This window comes from Cottoperca gobio, chromosome 15 (genome assembly GCF_900634415.1).
Source record: "Cottoperca gobio chromosome 15, fCotGob3.1, whole genome shotgun sequence".
NCBI classification, from domain to species: Eukaryota; Metazoa; Chordata; class Actinopteri; order Perciformes; family Bovichtidae; genus Cottoperca; species Cottoperca gobio.
This window is the reverse complement of record NC_041369.1, coordinates 7,446,377-7,463,106: the sequence shown is the minus strand read 5'-3', so window position 1 is coordinate 7,463,106 and position 16,730 is coordinate 7,446,377. Positions and strand designations below refer to the sequence as shown.

The window sequence follows — 16,730 nt, the reverse complement described above, 5'->3', positions numbered from 1 at the left end:
TGCCTCAGCCATTAAGCGCCACGTGGTTTGATAACACCTCTTTATGGTGATTTAAGCGTGTTGCTGCATGACTGTACGCTGATCAAAGGGCTTGTTTGCTTTGAAGTCATTTGATTCCTTTGATAGATGAGAAATGTTGTGTTGTTGATTTTTATGATACTGTTCATTTCTGTCTGTTACATTCGAGGGATTCTATCTTGTATGAAATGTTTATGAAGATGTATGTTGATGTGTGTGCTGCTTCAGGGTCGTATCACAGTGACGGGCCAGCTGGACAGAGAGAAGGGGGATGTCTACACCTTGACTGTTGTAGCTGATGATGGAGGACCTAAAAAGGACTCCACTGTGGTAGGCTTTATCTTGAATTGTATTATTTGATCTCCCTTCTTTTTGTGCACAACATTGTATTTATTACAGCATGTGTCATGTCTACTCTGTTATAGAAAACCTAATGGCATTCCTCTTTTATTTATTGCATCTCTCATTGGAAGTGCAGAAGGTAAGACTTCTGTTCTTTTAAGATGGCTCAGAGTATGAAATGCAACATGAAGGATTAATCTGCAGGAGCTTGTATTTTAAGGTTTTGGTTATTTAATAAATCTCAAAGGTAAGTATTTCATTGATTTGGCAAGTTATGGAGGCTGTATTTGATCTGAACGCTTGACAGGTTTCAATCACTATTCTGGATGAGAATGACAACGGTCCAGAGTTCGACATCACATCTGATACTTCAGTGGACATCCCAGAGAACACACCCATGGGGAGAAAAGTGGCAGTAGTGCTGGGAAGGGACAGAGATGCTGGATTAAACGGACTGGTGAGAATAAAAAAGAAACACATGGACTCACTCAGACGGATATAAAAAAACATTATCCAATTATCTTATGTGCCACACTTAAACATCAATCGATCATTGTCCCAATACTTTTACAGCTTTATGAGTAATGAATGCCAATTCTAAAAGACATGACTAAGAAGACCTTTACAACACATGTTACTTTGTGTGTTGACCATAAACCTTGTGCACTGCTTCACAGCACTAAACTAAATTACTTACATCACAAAACATGTTCCTCAAGTGAAAGTAATGCAATTTCACAGCTTTTTTCAATAACATGTCGTGAATCAAGTGAGGTAACTTCACTCACTTAATGTACTCACACACAGTTCCAATAACAATTTTCAGGAAGTTTAGCATCACATAACACTTCTTACACCCTGCTTGTGTAATATTTTCTCTCATCCAACCCAGCCCACTCCTGTCCCTCTGTTATCCTCCCTATTTTTTCTTTTAACATGTCCGGTGATTTTTATCAGAATTTAGAACCTGCACAGCCAAATAAACTATACATTACGGGTACATTATGATTAGAGTTTCTGTCTGAAACTAAGCTGTTATTCACATTTGAATTATTTCACTGTCTGTCTATCTTCCTTTGTCTCATTCTGACTCTTTACTCTCTCTCAGGTCAATTTCACTTTGGTAGCTGGCAACATGGAGGACGTGTTCAAGATCAAGACGGTGAACAACACCTATGGGGAGGTTTTTGTCAATGCTCCTCTGGACAGAGAGTCAGTAGACCGCTACCTACTGAAGGTCAGGCAGCAATCCACATGTCGTTAAGGCATCTTTCACCACATATCTATATTTGGCCATATACACATTGTACACACTTACACCTCAACCCTGACTCGCTGTCAAACCTCAACACGAAGATAAACTCATTCCATGTCACACTTGTTTCATCTAAAAATAAGCAGCCTTCTTTTCACACCATAGTCATGTGAGTTTTGGATGATACACATACGTAATGTGTGACATATTTTTTAGGTTTCAAACTCTGGTCCAATCATATCAAATGTATCCATGCCAATCTTTTCACTTAAAATAAAGCACTCTGAATCTCTTTGTCCCGTTTTTATGTGACCAGATGCATGTTCAGACTTACATACTAGTATACACCAGTGTATGTGTGTGTTGTTACAGGTGCGTGCCATTGACGGGGGCTCACCTCCCAGACACACAGACCACTCTCTCACCATCAACATCCTGGACGTCAACGACAACGCACCTGTTATTGAAAGCCAGAGGGGCTACAACGTCAGCATAAGTGAGGTAGGGGTGCACTCGCACATCACATGGAGCATAATGGTCATTTGATCCACTAGTGATTTGCCTGTTCTTGAACAGAAGCATGAACAATGTCATAAATTGTAATCTGTGTTTTCAAGTTTAACTATTCGGTCACATGGTTTGTGTTCATTCCACCGTACCGGAAATCCATAACGAGGCTCCTTTTATTCTGCAAATTGTAGAATGTTGGCGGAGGTACATCAGTCCTCAGTGTGATGGCTACCGACCAAGACATGGGTCCCAACGCCATGCTGTTTTATTACATCACTGCTGGAAACCAGGACCTGACCTTCCGCATGGACCGCGTGACTGGAGACATGGTGACACGGCCGGCCCCTCCCGACCGAGAGCGCCAGCAAGAATACCGACTCACTGTCACTGTGGAAGATGACGGCACGCCACCTCTGTCGGTAAGATACAAGGAACAGCAAACAACCAACCAAAGTACAACAATGCTAAATCTATCTCAACATACCAGATACACTTCTGATGTCCAGTCCAACACATTTGTAGTCTGGTATTAGTCTTCTTTAAACACCCTTTATGTATGCAGTATAATGCAGTAAACTCTATCAATCTGATCTGTTCATGGTGACTTGAACATGGCAGCGAGGGGTCTTTTGGGGGATTCAGCATCACATCTTTTAACAGAGCCCTCCTTTGGTCGGTCCTTGTACTACAAACTACCTGAAAGATGTTCTTATTCTGGGGATTCTGTGCGTCTGTGTACTGCCTCTTTGTCTACCTGCCTTAAACTAAGATACAGGAGCCTGTAACTCAGATATTAAACATAGTAAGACTTTGTGTCTTCACACAGTGTGCCCACACAGCAAAGTGATTACAGTGGATGTTTGATCTTCTGTATGAGCTGATCAGCTGTGAAGGCACAGGAAACACATCCGTTTGTTAACAGGAAAGCCACAAGTCATATTTCCATGTTGCTTTTCCTGTTTTCTGTACCATTTAAAAGGCTTTTAAAAATGTGTTTGTGCACAGAAGGAGTTATGTACAGTACAACATGTGACGGTTCTACTGTATGTAACCTGAGTTGTTCATTTTTAACTTTCTTGTCTCGGTCACTGAGACATGTGATGTACAAAACTATAATAATGCAGGTCATGTGGTCATGTAAGATACAAAGAGCTAATGTAAGACAGTTGAAAAAGCCCTGGAGAAAGGAAATGGCCAGCAACAGGTAGCTCCTTCCTCACATGTAGCTCTCAGTCTCCTCTCAGAAAAAAAGATACTAAGGTTGTTTTATCATTTTCTCCCCTCAATGTCAGTCTCCCTCTGGTGTGCACCATCTTAGAGGCACACGAGTGGAACAACCTTGTTCCGTCTGTAATGGCTCCCTAGGCAGCAAGTGCAGCACGTCCTTGTGTGGTGATAGTTTTGGAGACCTGCCAGTTGAAAGGAACTACGATTTCAAAGACTAGACACATGGCTGTAAGGTTCAAGAGCTCCACTTTATTATACAAGCTACAACCAAAACTATTTAAACGCAATATATACCGTAAAACAAATGTGCTTTTGCAGCACTGCTCCATGTCTGTGTCTAATGTTTTTACAGTTTAAAACACACACTTGCATACATTCAGATGCAGAGTTGCATGCATGTATGCACACACAGAACACCAGACCACAAAGTTATTTTTTAAACTGTAACCCGAGTAAACCCACACACACAGGAACACTCAAAAGCACAAATACTCAAACCTCGACTTGACTATTTATCATAGTATTTAAATGTTAATATAGAAGAAAACATACAAACGTAATACCCTGTCTTATACCTGCTACACATCATTTGGAGGTCATTTCCGCTGAGCACCTGCTGTACACATTTAATCTCAATATGAAAGAAACACCAGTGGTTTCGAACAATCACACACAGCCTGCGTAATAATAACATTACAATCATTTGCAATCACTTCTTATTGTCTCTCAATCTACCTTGATATGATTTGGTTAACATTTCAATGCCATTCCTCCACATATGTGCTAAATAGCATTTACTTATTTACATCACATTGCACGCACAAAACAGGAATAAACACTAATATACACATGCTATCAAATAACTCAAATGATAACAGAACAAAAAGGATTCAAAAGACAGTGTTGAGATGGCAGTGATTGAGCAGTTTTATGAGGCTGTTTTCTAAATAAGAATCTGTTACATTCAAGAGAAAATCAATAAGCATTTTATTCTTACATTTTCAACTTTACATGAGCGTGAATGACATTCATGACCATTTATTAACAAAAACAACCAACAGCTTTTTTTCTACATACCTTTTGAATATATTTAAGGCCACTGTGAAGTGCTGCGTTTCTGAGAGTAGGAAGGAAGGTGAGTATTTAGAGCAGCAGAGCTGACGATAACTGAGGTAGCGAAGAGGGAAGATAAAATAAGCTGAGTGGAAATGATACAGAGGAAGAGTGTAATGCCATAACAACAAATTATTCTCAACGTGTACATGAATATTGAGACTTCTGATGCTTGAGCCTCCTTTGGTATGAAGCTATTAGAGCACTTTATTACAATAACATGGATGAGAGAAAACCTTCGGTCGCCTTCATACGTGTGGGTCGATTAAAATGTTTTACACATTGTTGTTTTTTATTTCCAGTCCATTTTGTGGTCTGACTTATTACAGCTGAAGTGAGACATGGTCACACACTGAACACTTTTGATGAATGTCATCGTTTATTGTTGATGAAAACCAAGTTTACTGACAGCAAGTGATAAACATACCATGGTTACCAAATTATCTTATGTCACTGTATGAGTTTCTTTGACAGCTCTATCAATCACAAACAAACCGCACCAGAACAGTTCTTTGGTCCGCACCAGAGTTTAAATTAAAGAGTCTTTTCAAGCAGCCGGCACCTGTTGGTCCATGAGTCATTGTCTGTGTGTAGATGAAACCTCGCACACACAACCCAGCCCCCGCCACAACTCAAGTGCAAACCAGCAAAAGTTTGCTTTTGGCCTCCAGCTGTTGTTGCAGGCGTAAATAGTTTTTGAATAAAAAACGCAGTCTGTTCCCTCCTGCGGTCCAGACAATGTACAGACGACAATCTCAGCAGAGGTTATTGTGAGACAGCTGATAAGGGCAACATCGCTCTGGAGGCAGAAAGAAAAGGAAGAGAGTTGCAGGACTGTTTCCAGGTCAGCAGGTTCCAGCCCCCTTTAAACCTGCATGAAGTCTTGAGACTCAAAGATGGTGTCTGGAAATAGGAAACAGTTCAGGTTAGTGAGAGCATAGAAAATGTAGAGGGTAATCTAAACCTGCACTGTGCTGACCTGTGGAAAAATAGATATGAGGGAGTTAACGCCTTCAAAATTGCACTTCCTGCCCAAAATGCGAAAAGATCTTGTCAAAGGCCACACATCAGCGTTTTGTTTTCCAAACCTCCTACTCCATAGAATCGTACAAGCACACAGATAGACTGATACATTTCTCATAACAAGATGTTTTAGTTGGAAACCCATTAAAAAGCAGAACATCAGGTCTGAATTGCGACACGTTGAAGATAAGAGGGAACTGCTGCTAGTTAAATTCCGCTCAACTAAAGGTCAGCGGGCCAAAAAAGATGAACAAGGAAACAAGAAGAACAAGAACCCTCAGCAGAAGAAAAGAACTGGCTGTGTATTCTGTGTAACTTTTCAAGACCACTGAAAGAAATGATCACATACTGGGAAATCCACTGTGACAAATGTAATAGATATCAGGGGTTTTCTTGGGTCAATTACTCACTGTCACTTATTGTACGCAAGGTTCAAGGTCATAGGAATAGTGTATGTGATGGTTTAGGGTGGATTTTCAGTAAGTCTGGTTTTGTCCTTTCCTCTGTAACATCATAGACCGTGCTGCCAGGAAACGGGGCAATACACCTCAGTATGCCTGGAATGTCTGTACAGGTGCCCCGGGAATCAATAGAAAAACACTCAGAATTGAACCCCTTCACCGTAACTAATGTTTCAGTATTATTTCAAGTCGAGTCTGAGAGAACGGTTGAAGGGGCCATTAGTGTTAAATGAGAGTGCTGATGGGTGGAGAATGACTTACGAGGGAGGCAAGAGAAGAATTCAGAGGATGACAGCATAAGGAGATGGTTTCAGTTGTGTGGGCGAAATTAAACTCCCTTCACAGAATTTTATTTTTTGTCACATTACACTCAACCCAGCTGTTTTGAGTGTGAGCGTGCGATTTTGCACAAGAATGTGAGCATCCTTTCGCCAACACTTCTACAATTTGCAGGATGTTACAGCAGAAGCACGCAAAGTCGTTCTTTGATTGCATCAGAGTCTTTTAACATCCTGGCTGTACATTTGGAAATCGGTATTTCCAGAACTGTGCAGTATTTCCTTGTGCAATACAGTTACGTGCCACTACTCAAGTGTGTTTCACCATTTCAGTGTCATACAAGAATGTGAAGGAAGTGAAGTTTATGCATTGGATATAGTGCACATTCACTCCTAAACTGAAAGACTTCTTAGCCATGGCCCCTGAAAGTGAGATAACCCATACTCTGCTTTATTTATGTTATGGTGCTTGTCAGAGAGAGGTTTAGGACAAAGCTGAACAAAATGTAGAATGGGTTAGCTAATTGTATGTCCCAGACTGTGCTGAGGAATTTAGACTGCGGTCGAATAGCTTTGGAAGGTTCCTAACTGGGTGAAATGAACCAAAAGTATCTCAGTGGCAGCCATTATAAGAGCTAGTCGAATTCTCTAAATGCTAAGGAAAGGTGCTGCAATGCTTCCTTTCTTATCTTCTTTAGCATAGGGAACACTGGACCATCCGTTACCAAAGGAAAGGAGCTAATGCAATGCCACAATTCATTGCAGCAGCAACATTTAAAGTGACGCACCATTCAGATGTCGACACTATGGATACATTGAAATAATCCTACTTAGGAGGTGTGATTCTGTGTTGACAGGAATCCTTACTTGAATTGTACAGCATGGAGTTTGTTACTGTACTCTCATGTTCTATGTGTTATAAATAAACTTCCTTCAAAAAACAACTTAAAGACATCCGACGTTGCATAGCGTGAGCTCTGAGCCCCGCGGTTGTCTTTTACTAAGTCCTTATGAGTTCTCCTTCACAACTTTCCTTCACAATTTTGACCTCATGACGTTTTCAAGACTTTTTTTTTAGGAAAAGATGTAATTCCATGTTGTTTGATAAGCTTGTATCAATCTTTCTGACTTGGCCTGAGTAGTGTGTTCCCTGTAGTATGAGTTGCTGTTGGGTTGTCAGGACGTATAGTGTGTGTGTGTGTGTGTGTGTGTGTGTGTGTGTGTGTGTGTGTGTGTGTGTGTGTGTGTGTGTGTGTGTGTGCGTGCGTGCGTGCGTGTGTGTGTGTGTGTGTGTGTGTTTCCTACCTTCTATTGGGAAGAATATGTCCCCATGCACAGGAGGAGAAAGAGGTGTTCCCGGCTCAGACAACAGGTGCCGTCCTGTTTCTGAGGATTGCCTGGTCATGATCTGAGAAACGGTACGGGTCTTAATCTGCGGTGATCCTCCAAGAAACACAGGGTTGTCATGTCCAAGAGACTCACTGAAAACACACACATACACACAACAAAAGGGAAGCATGAGTATGACGTTGCCAATATGATGCAATAAACTGTTTCAATATTCATCTGTTTTTTAAGACCTTTGAAAGCTGTATGTGTTTCACGTTTATATTCTAGCAGTAATCATGGCTTTAATACTTTAATATGTTTTGCAGTAGGCTGTTATGGCACATGAGTTAATGACTGTGCAGTCTCCCTGCTGTGAGCCATTAAACTGTCTCCCTTAGTGCTGTAAAGTAATTCAATATATTTCCCACAAAATACATTTCAGTGGCACAAAACATAACATACAGTGTAAAGGCAAGAAAACACTGCAAATGTTCTGGGCAGAAGTCCATTTTGTGGTACAGTAATTAAGGTTATGTCTTCAAATGAATGTAGTAATGAGTCATTGATGTTTTAAAGCTATATCTTTAGCAAACGTTTATAGGAATTATGCACATTTGTGTAAGAAATGTAGTGACTACTACATAGCGTAATATCCATGTGCACAGTGTTATTATTCCAAAGAGCAGCTTGAAGCTGGCCTATGAAACCAGCTGCCTGATAGACTGTGGGAAAACATACCTGTCCATCCTCACCAGCTCTTGTGCACCTGGGAGAGAGGAAACGGGAAATGGGCCATTGTGAGTGAATTGAAACAGAGCGGAACACTACAGATAGAGTGTGAATGGGCTTCCTACTGTGTGAAATACAGTTAATCCTCCTCACCAACAGGAAACATGTGTGAGGAAAACACTGTGGGGAGCCCAGTTTATATTTGACCCATAGCATGTATGCGGAAATGTGTGTGTGTGTGTGTGTGTGTGTGTGTGTGTGTGTGTGTGTGTGTGTGTGTGTGTGTGTGTGTGTATGTGTGTGTGCGCGTGCGTGTAATACGTACGTCTACTCGAAGGGGTGCTCTGCCTCTGTTTGTATACAAGCACCAGAATACAAGGCAGAAAAAGCAGAGTCAAGATAAAGGCTGCGATGGCCCCGGCCACTGGCGCAAAGCCTAAGGGAAGCAACAGAGAGGCTGTGAGTTAAATACACAGAACAACTGACCAGGCATTCATTTGCTATGAAGGATTGAATAGGGTGAAATACCTCCAGGTGGTGTGGAATCCTGAATAGTGCAGTTTTGGGATCCTTTGCTCCCTGGAAAGAGAACAAATACATTGTTTATCATATACAATGTATTACATTGTAGCATTGGTCTGGGTTTGTTAATTCCAACATCAGCATACGATATTTATGCACAATGCTGTAGACGACAATGAGTGTTCATAAACAACATTACATAGAATCTAGGGAAACTTAGATAATGATCTTGTTCTACTTTCACTATGATTAATTGAAGTTAACTTCCAATGCCAGTTTACCATACACTAACTTACTACACATTCACACCCATACATTTGATGTCCTTACATGGTGTGACTTGGAGTAAAACGTGGCTGTGGGGTTTCTGCAGGAGGATGCCATGCTTATGGTCCCGCTGTATGTCTAGAACCATGCAGCAGTAACGACCCTGGTCGGCGCTGGTCACATTCTGCAGAACCACCCAGAAGTTGTGCTCTGCAGATCCAAATTGCAACCCAGGCGGCAAGCTGTGGTTGCCACGGGAATGACCACCAATGACAGTATGCCGCGGACCCGTCCGTCCTGCACAGTGCTGATCTCTGTGGGGTGTGAAAAGCCAGCTTTGCTTCAAGATATCAGTGTTGTACAATGCGGCACCTTTCTGGGCACACACCAGTTTGACGGTTGCACCCTCGGGACAGATGTAGGTCAGGTGCAGAGCTGAAACACTCAGTGTGGAGTGGGCGTGGGACATCTCACCTTTACCTAGAGAGAAAAGATCGGTATGGTAGAATGTAGGTAACGCATATAACCATTATTATCAACTTGTGTTCCCTGAGTTAGACCTTTCAGACAGGCCTTACTCCCTGGCTGTGTACCACTGTTAACAGCTTTACCAATGAAAGGCTTTAGGTTAGAGATGATCAGGTTTTAGAGCCTGCCAATGCTAGTGAAGGAGGTGGGGCTTGTATGCAGTAAGAATTACAGGAAGTGCCTGATAAGCTCAATGCAGGGAACACAAATCCTCTATATTTATTAAAGATGACAAAGAAAAACCAGAGGACAGAAGTGAGTATATTCAGTAAAAATATTACATGCCACAGTGTATAGTTTGATGGCAGTGGCATCTAGTTTTCCCAAGGTACACAATCCAGGAGATTTATATTCAGAAACTGCATGAAACATTAGATATAAACCAGAACAAAGAAAGGTTGAGAGTAAAACATAATTGCCAACAATAATATTGTAATGGTAATATACGTAGATACATTTATACTAATGCAGGTACACCATTATGTTCCTTGGTAAATGCAATCTTTCTTTAAAGGAGATTAAAGATCAGTAAAGGTGCAGCCCTGATATCATAAAATAGCCTAATATATTCAAACAGGAAATTGCTTGGTAAATCACATTTCTATTCACATGACATTGCTTTGGTTTGGCTTAAATTGAGTGCAATGGAGTCCCTAGCTAGTACCACGAGTCATAACACAAATAACCACAGTGCAAAAACTAATTATAGCAACTAACAATCTCAACATGGGTTTAAAGCTGAAGTCAGACAATTTTCCATGGCCTATTTCTGCACACAACATGCGTCCTTGGTTTTTGTGCATTTTGGAGAGCACAGTTAGTTTCCAGTTCTGTATATTCGTACTGTGGTTAGAGATAGTATGGTCTGCTGGCTAAAGTAAATATACTAACCCCCTGTGGGAGTTAAATTGTCTGTTTGAGCGAGAAAATGACAGGACATCAAACTAGACAAAGTATAGAAATCAGACTGATGCCTTTTTCTGATCAACAACACTTACACAGATTCTCTGCACATACCTTCTATGTACTTTCAGGAAACCAAAAAGACAGCTGTGAGATGTTTCCTTACATATTGCATAAACCTCTCTCTCACACATTGCCTTAAACCACATCCTGTTCTGACTTCTTTAGTGTGGCTGTAGAATGCACCAATAGCCGAACTCTTTACTATGTGCACTGAATGATTATTTCATTGCAATAGCACAACAAAATAAACATATCATCCGGCTAAGCAGTCTCTAAACTTAAAAAACAATGCAGACACATCATAATGCCCCGACACTACACAGCCCATAATGCAGCATCAACACGACTGACTCCCATATATCCAGCATGAAAAAACAACAAGACAACTATTTGTCTGCTTGAATAGATCACTACCATCCAACAGTTTGTAACAGTTTGTGGTTTAGCATCCAAAAGTGCTGAGTGCTGCTAGGAAGACGGGAAGGCTGCGTTGAGTGTGAGTTTGAAGTATGTGTGGGGGTTGTACTGCAATGTAAATGTATTTTTGAAGTTGCACCATGGATAAGATAGTTTGCACCAAACATATGTGTGCATTTTTGGAGGGTGACTGGTTGGTGCCAAGATTTGGGGAGTGGACTTCCTTCCTGACTCGTCCCAGAACTCTGGTCCCACTCCTCCTCCTCTCTGGCATCTTACTACTCAAGACTGAATTTGAACGGCTACAGCTGCTGCTGCTGCACGGCTCTTTATGGGCTGATCATTTCAAACAGGTTGCACCTTTACCCACACCGCAATCAGTAATGATGTCACTGCAGGTATTTTCCATCTGCTGTCAAAGGCAAAACCCCGTTACATCACAGATTGGACTGTAACAGTCTAAACCCATAGAGAGCAGAAGAGCAGCAGCTAACTATTTGCTGTTTTTATTCACTACCACTATTTTCCTAAGCAACATGCAATAGTCTTTTGGGTCAACAAGAACATAAACAAGGAAGCACATACATATGTTTAGTCTAAATGGTCAATACCAGCGCTTAAAGTAGTTGGATTACTCTCTGCTGGATAGGAAATACAGTAGCTGCCCACCTAACGACCTTTGCCACTTGATTAGTGGTGCAAGTTTGTATATTCAGTAAGCATCCTGTGTATTTGTCACAGAGTGTAACGTACGTGCCCTGTTCCTGTGAATGCAATGAACTCTGCAACAGCCATTGTGAGCTAGGAAAAGCAATAGGAAGACCAGGGAGGGTGATTAAAGTGAAACTGTTGCCCCCACGGCTGTTCCGGCCTGCGTGGTGGGACAATGGAAGGGGAAGCCCTTCTCCTCTCCTGTTTCACACCCGCCCTGCCTTCCTCCCTGTTTTCTATTTGACAACTCTTCCATGGGTTCTCAAGCCCTATTTACACTCGGAGATGGATTTCAGAATCAGAATCCGGTTTATTGCGTATTCACATACACAGGATTTGCTTTGGTGTATTGTTGCAAAGACAAGAAACAAAAAAATTACAAAAACTTAAAAAGATACTATTTAACAATACTTACAATGCAACTGTTCGAAATAAAAAAAAAGCTAGGCAGGAATGTGTAAAATCATATTCTACAGCAGGGGTCGGGAACTTATGGCTCTTTCGATGACGCCATATGGCTCGCAGACAATTTTGAGTTCTGTTTCGCGAAGGGCAGGGCTTCGCTCCCGACACAAACACACGTGCGCACACACCTACAGTCAAACACAGAGCGGAGGAAAGGAGAGGAATTTTTTTTTTTTATATATAAGCACGCCACCCCCCCCCCCCCCCCCCCCCCTTACATTTAACTAACTTTTGCCTAACCGAGACCCAAAACACAATTAAGTATCGTGTTTTGGGTATCTCTTACTGACAAGACCAGAACTTTACAAAATAGTTTTTTATATTTATGTGTATCATATTCTGTGCCAATTGGGTGGGGTTACCACAGTGTCAGCACTATCTGAGCTGTCTTGATGTGGTTGCAACCAGGTGTAAACTGACAGCAAGCTTAGCCTGGAACAAACAGGACTTCTGTCACTTGTATACACCAGACATCTGTGTTGTGGCTCCATCATGGATCTAAGTTTCCTTCTCTGGTCTCTGTTCTCAGGATCCTGATAGCTCCTCAGGGCCCAGACACAGGCTTTCCTTTGTTGTAAGCCCGAGTGCCACCTGTTAAGGACATGTTGCCTCTGACAGCTTTTACATTCAGACACGCAGCATAGCCTGTGTGAATGTATTAAACATGTCTCCATATCTGCTTAAACTACCCCAAGTTTAACCATTTAAACTACTTTTCTGCAAGAGTATTTTTTCTTCTTCTTCTGTATTGAAGAGGTGCAGACTAGTGAACATACCTTACTGGTAAATCCTGTATCCTTTCACTTGCATGAGTTCTTCTCTACCTGTGTTTGTACAAGCTAACCCCCCCCCCCCCCCCCCCCACACACACACACACACACACACACACACACACAAACACCTCAAACTCCACCCTTTTGCACACCTACTGTAATGGTAATGATTATCCAGCCCATTACAGGGTGTTAATGAAACCAGCAGGAAGATCCCAGATTAGCCCCTCAACAAACACACACACACACACACACATGCACACACACACACACACACACACACACACACACACACACACACACACACACACACACATAAACAGAAAGTGCGAGAGTTTCAGTTGAAGCTTCTGGCATTAAGCATCTTTTCAGCAACAGGAAGTGTTCAAATGTAGCACTTCAGGCTCTACCTAGTAATAAAAGGAAATGGTTAAGGGTCAGTGGTGCAGGTCACCATACACAGGGATCCATGTCATTTGATTACAGTCATTTGCTGTGTCATTTACTTTGTGAGCCAATTTGCAATAATTGTATTTGTATATTTGCTATTTAAATAATGGGCTCACTCAGTCAGTTTCAAACTTCCTCTTCCTCTAAATTGACTTCATACATTTAGCCACGCAACTAAAGGGTTGTATAATAACAGCTGCATAAACATGTTTACAACATTTTCTTCTTTTAACTGTTGCAACAATATAGCTGAAATGTCATTTTGAAAATGTAAATGAGCCATTTTGTACCTTTGAAACTGTAAGAGTCAGAATTTTAACAAAGTGACTTAGTTATTATCAACTAGTTTGCCTGCCTCCTCTCTCTTCTTGGATCCAATTTGCTTTCCGCATTAAGGGGATTTTTTCATACTGTGATTATCTTATTATACTGTTTCTATTATAGTATGTTAGATCTTTACCGACCAAAGCACATCAAGGTGATGTTTTTTCTTGCTGTGACTGGAAGCAGAGTCAAGGCCCTATCAGTGACGGTCAATGCCGTATTCTTCGGCTGTTGAGATAATCACCAGTGTGGGAGACACAACCTAACTAGAAGTATGAAGGCCACTGGTATTTGGGGATTTTTTACTTGTCATACTCGCTGCATATCAAACATCAGACGCCATGATGTTAGCGATTGTTTGTAATGTTTGTCAGACATTCAAAAGGATGTTACCCAGAACAATCACAAAAAACGAGGGAGCTCCCCTTCCTCCATAATCTTCTTATTTCTGTTATTACTCATGCGCATGCAGTATGCCCACACAACTGCTGCACATTAGCACAGGCACTGACTGTGTGTCCCTGGCCTGTTCTTGTCGATGAGATTGACCCAGGAAACCATTTTATTATCGTTTCACCCTTATAATGATTTATTCATTTAGGACAGGGGATCAATGCACGACACAAGCTCTGTCACAACAGCAGGTGAAAACAGTCGAGACAGAAAGAGCGAGCAGTCACATCCTGTGGAGTTTATTGACCATTTTTGACTGTGCCATTGTCCTCCATAGGGAGCTATGTGCTTATCTAGACTGAGAGGAAAAGACTAAAGGCACTGATTATTGTCTGTTTTGTGGAGGAGAAACCCATTATTGGCAGCGGTGGCACAGACAGCTGTTTTCATCAAAGAGTGAGAGGAAGGAAACTACCCAACAAAGAAGACATAACAGGGCTGAAGGGAGGGCATGTGCAGTCCTAAAGTTAGATCTTTGTAGCTCTTTTATTGGAGCCTCTGAGTTTTACAGGCCGGCATAAATATTTCAAAGCACAATATACTTTAAACCTGGGCTACAAAATAAACTTTAAATTAGTTGTTACTGGGTATCTTAGTATCTTACAAATATTTAACATGTTCTAAGATTTTTGTCCATGATGGGTGAGCCAAAAAGTTCAGTAAACATCACTAGTTGCCTTTGACGGACTTATCGCGTGAGCTTATCTAAACAGACCAAATCCTAAAGCCGAAAACTGATAACCTCTGCAAGGTTTCCGTGGCGTTTGAAGTGAAGCACCCTGCGCCCCGGAGGCAACAGCTGCTTCTCCCGTCTCCTCCTGCGTCAGTTGCCTACACTTGAAGAAATGCCAAAGTCCTTGAAAACTAAATCACCGCATTTGATTACAGCTCCCAAGAAAACACGCGGGAGTTCTGTAAAAATGTAGCAACACTTTTTTTTTCCAGTCGGGGGCTATTTTATACAGTCTATGGTCGGGGGGGGGAAATGACTGGATGTCACTAAAACGCATCCTGCACAGGCGCACATAGTTTGGGAAAGCGTTACTAATGGCATTGCAAGTGTGACTGCCAAATTGTGTAGGCTTACATTTCTGACCATGTCTAAAAACGTCAAAGACCACCGTCCAATTTGCGGCGATGTTGTAAAGGCTGATTATAAAGTGGGTTTACACAACACTACGTCCCGTGGGGTGGGGCTTTAAAATAGCTTCACACCAGACGTTCTGCCTCAAAACAACAACAGCAGCAAACGAAGAAAGAAAGCTTTAAACTGTCTTCACTGTAGAAGTGTCAGTAAAAAACTAAAAAACCCGACTACAGTCATGTTTCTGAAAAGCATGAAACATACGTTTTTTAAACAGTTTAAATTGCGCAATAGGCTACCGAAGGTCCCAAGAGCTGTACAATGAAGTTACAGGTCATATTAGGCCTGTCATATAAAAGTGATGTGTCCTCTGACACCGTCTATGTCGCCCACCCTTCAGACGCATCGCGTCCCTGCCTTACCGCCCGCGATATTTCTGCTACTTGTATCCGTCCAAACTCACATCGAGATCACTTAAGCTATCTTATGTCGTGTGTGTCAATTGAAGTTTCGTTGCGTGCTGAAAACAAAAACTGTTGTTTCCCATCAGTGATTGAAGTTAATTGGTGTGTAGAATTGTCAACAAGGTCTCACACCGGGGCATTTGGATGAGCCCATTAAACAGATCTGAATGGGTGAGTGCATGTCAGAGGGAATTGTTCGTGCTTACCTCCAGCTATGTAAAACAAAACCAAGCAAAACCAAAGCACGGACTTCTTTCCCCAGGGTGATGTCCAACAGGGTAAGTCCCTCTCCATGGTTGTCTGGATGTTAAAAATAAAATAAAAAAAGTAGAAGAACGCTGTTTTACTCAGACTATCATCAACTATGTCTACCAGAAGTCTTTGTTAAACCCTTTTTCTCCTCTCTCTCAAAACTACACAAACTCTCTCAACTTTACACCAAAACACAGAGAAGTGTTTGACAATCCCCTTACTCCAAGTTGACTTGATCCCTCTGAACTTTGCAGCGCAAAAGCAACGTGATACGCGAGCAACAGCTCCTCCCCCCGCTGTCAGTCTCTCTCTCTCTCTCTCTCTCTCTCTCTCTCTCTCTCTCTCTCTCTCTCTCTCTCGACGTGAAGTCCCCACTATGGGTCTCACTGAAGAAACATAGTCCATAATGTCTTTCAACAGACCCCCTGTGTAGTAAAGGTCCATATCTTGCAAACACAGAGCACCCAGTTTTTAACAAAGGCTTCAATTTACATTTTTCAAACACAAGCTGAGATCATCTTGATGACATCATAAGGGGTATCTTCTCAGACATGACAATGCTCCTCCAGGGCCACAGACGTTATCAAAGTGGTTGTGGTGGAGTAGTAGCCCACTTTAGTAAACTGATCTCTATGTGCAAAATGTGTGCACTTTACTGTTTGGCCTGGAAAAATATTAAAGCATATTTGATATTAAAAGAACGTCGCTGTGCTGTTTGGATAACCTGTGTGTGTGTTAGTCTAGTTCTAATTATTAGTCATATTTTGCT

The 16,730-nt window shown here is 41.6% G+C and overlaps 2 protein-coding genes across 2 annotated transcripts in view; one reads left to right on the top strand and one right to left on the bottom strand.

The window, feature by feature from the left end:
- Window positions 1-16,730, top strand: part of cdh23 (cadherin-related 23) — a 165,622-nt gene that overhangs the window by 130,724 nt on the left and 18,168 nt on the right. The window contains exons 33-38 of the mRNA XM_029449357.1: window positions 247-348; window positions 497-499; window positions 668-817; window positions 1,469-1,597; window positions 1,988-2,116; window positions 2,317-2,544. Of these exons, the coding sequence (XP_029305217.1) occupies window positions 247-348; window positions 497-499; window positions 668-817; window positions 1,469-1,597; window positions 1,988-2,116; window positions 2,317-2,544 (741 nt within the window). The remainder of the gene's footprint in view (window positions 1-246; window positions 349-496; window positions 500-667; window positions 818-1,468; window positions 1,598-1,987; window positions 2,117-2,316; window positions 2,545-16,730) is intronic.
- Window positions 3,582-16,188, bottom strand: vsir (V-set immunoregulatory receptor). Its single transcript, XM_029449358.1, has 7 exons — window positions 15,916-16,188; window positions 9,138-9,554; window positions 8,814-8,864; window positions 8,611-8,721; window positions 8,295-8,322; window positions 7,533-7,708; window positions 3,582-5,368 (listed from the first exon to the last, which is right to left on the bottom strand). Exons 1-7 carry the CDS (start codon window positions 16,001-16,003, stop codon window positions 5,331-5,333), a joined length of 909 nt encoding a protein of 302 aa, XP_029305218.1. The 5' UTR covers window positions 16,004-16,188; the 3' UTR covers window positions 3,582-5,330.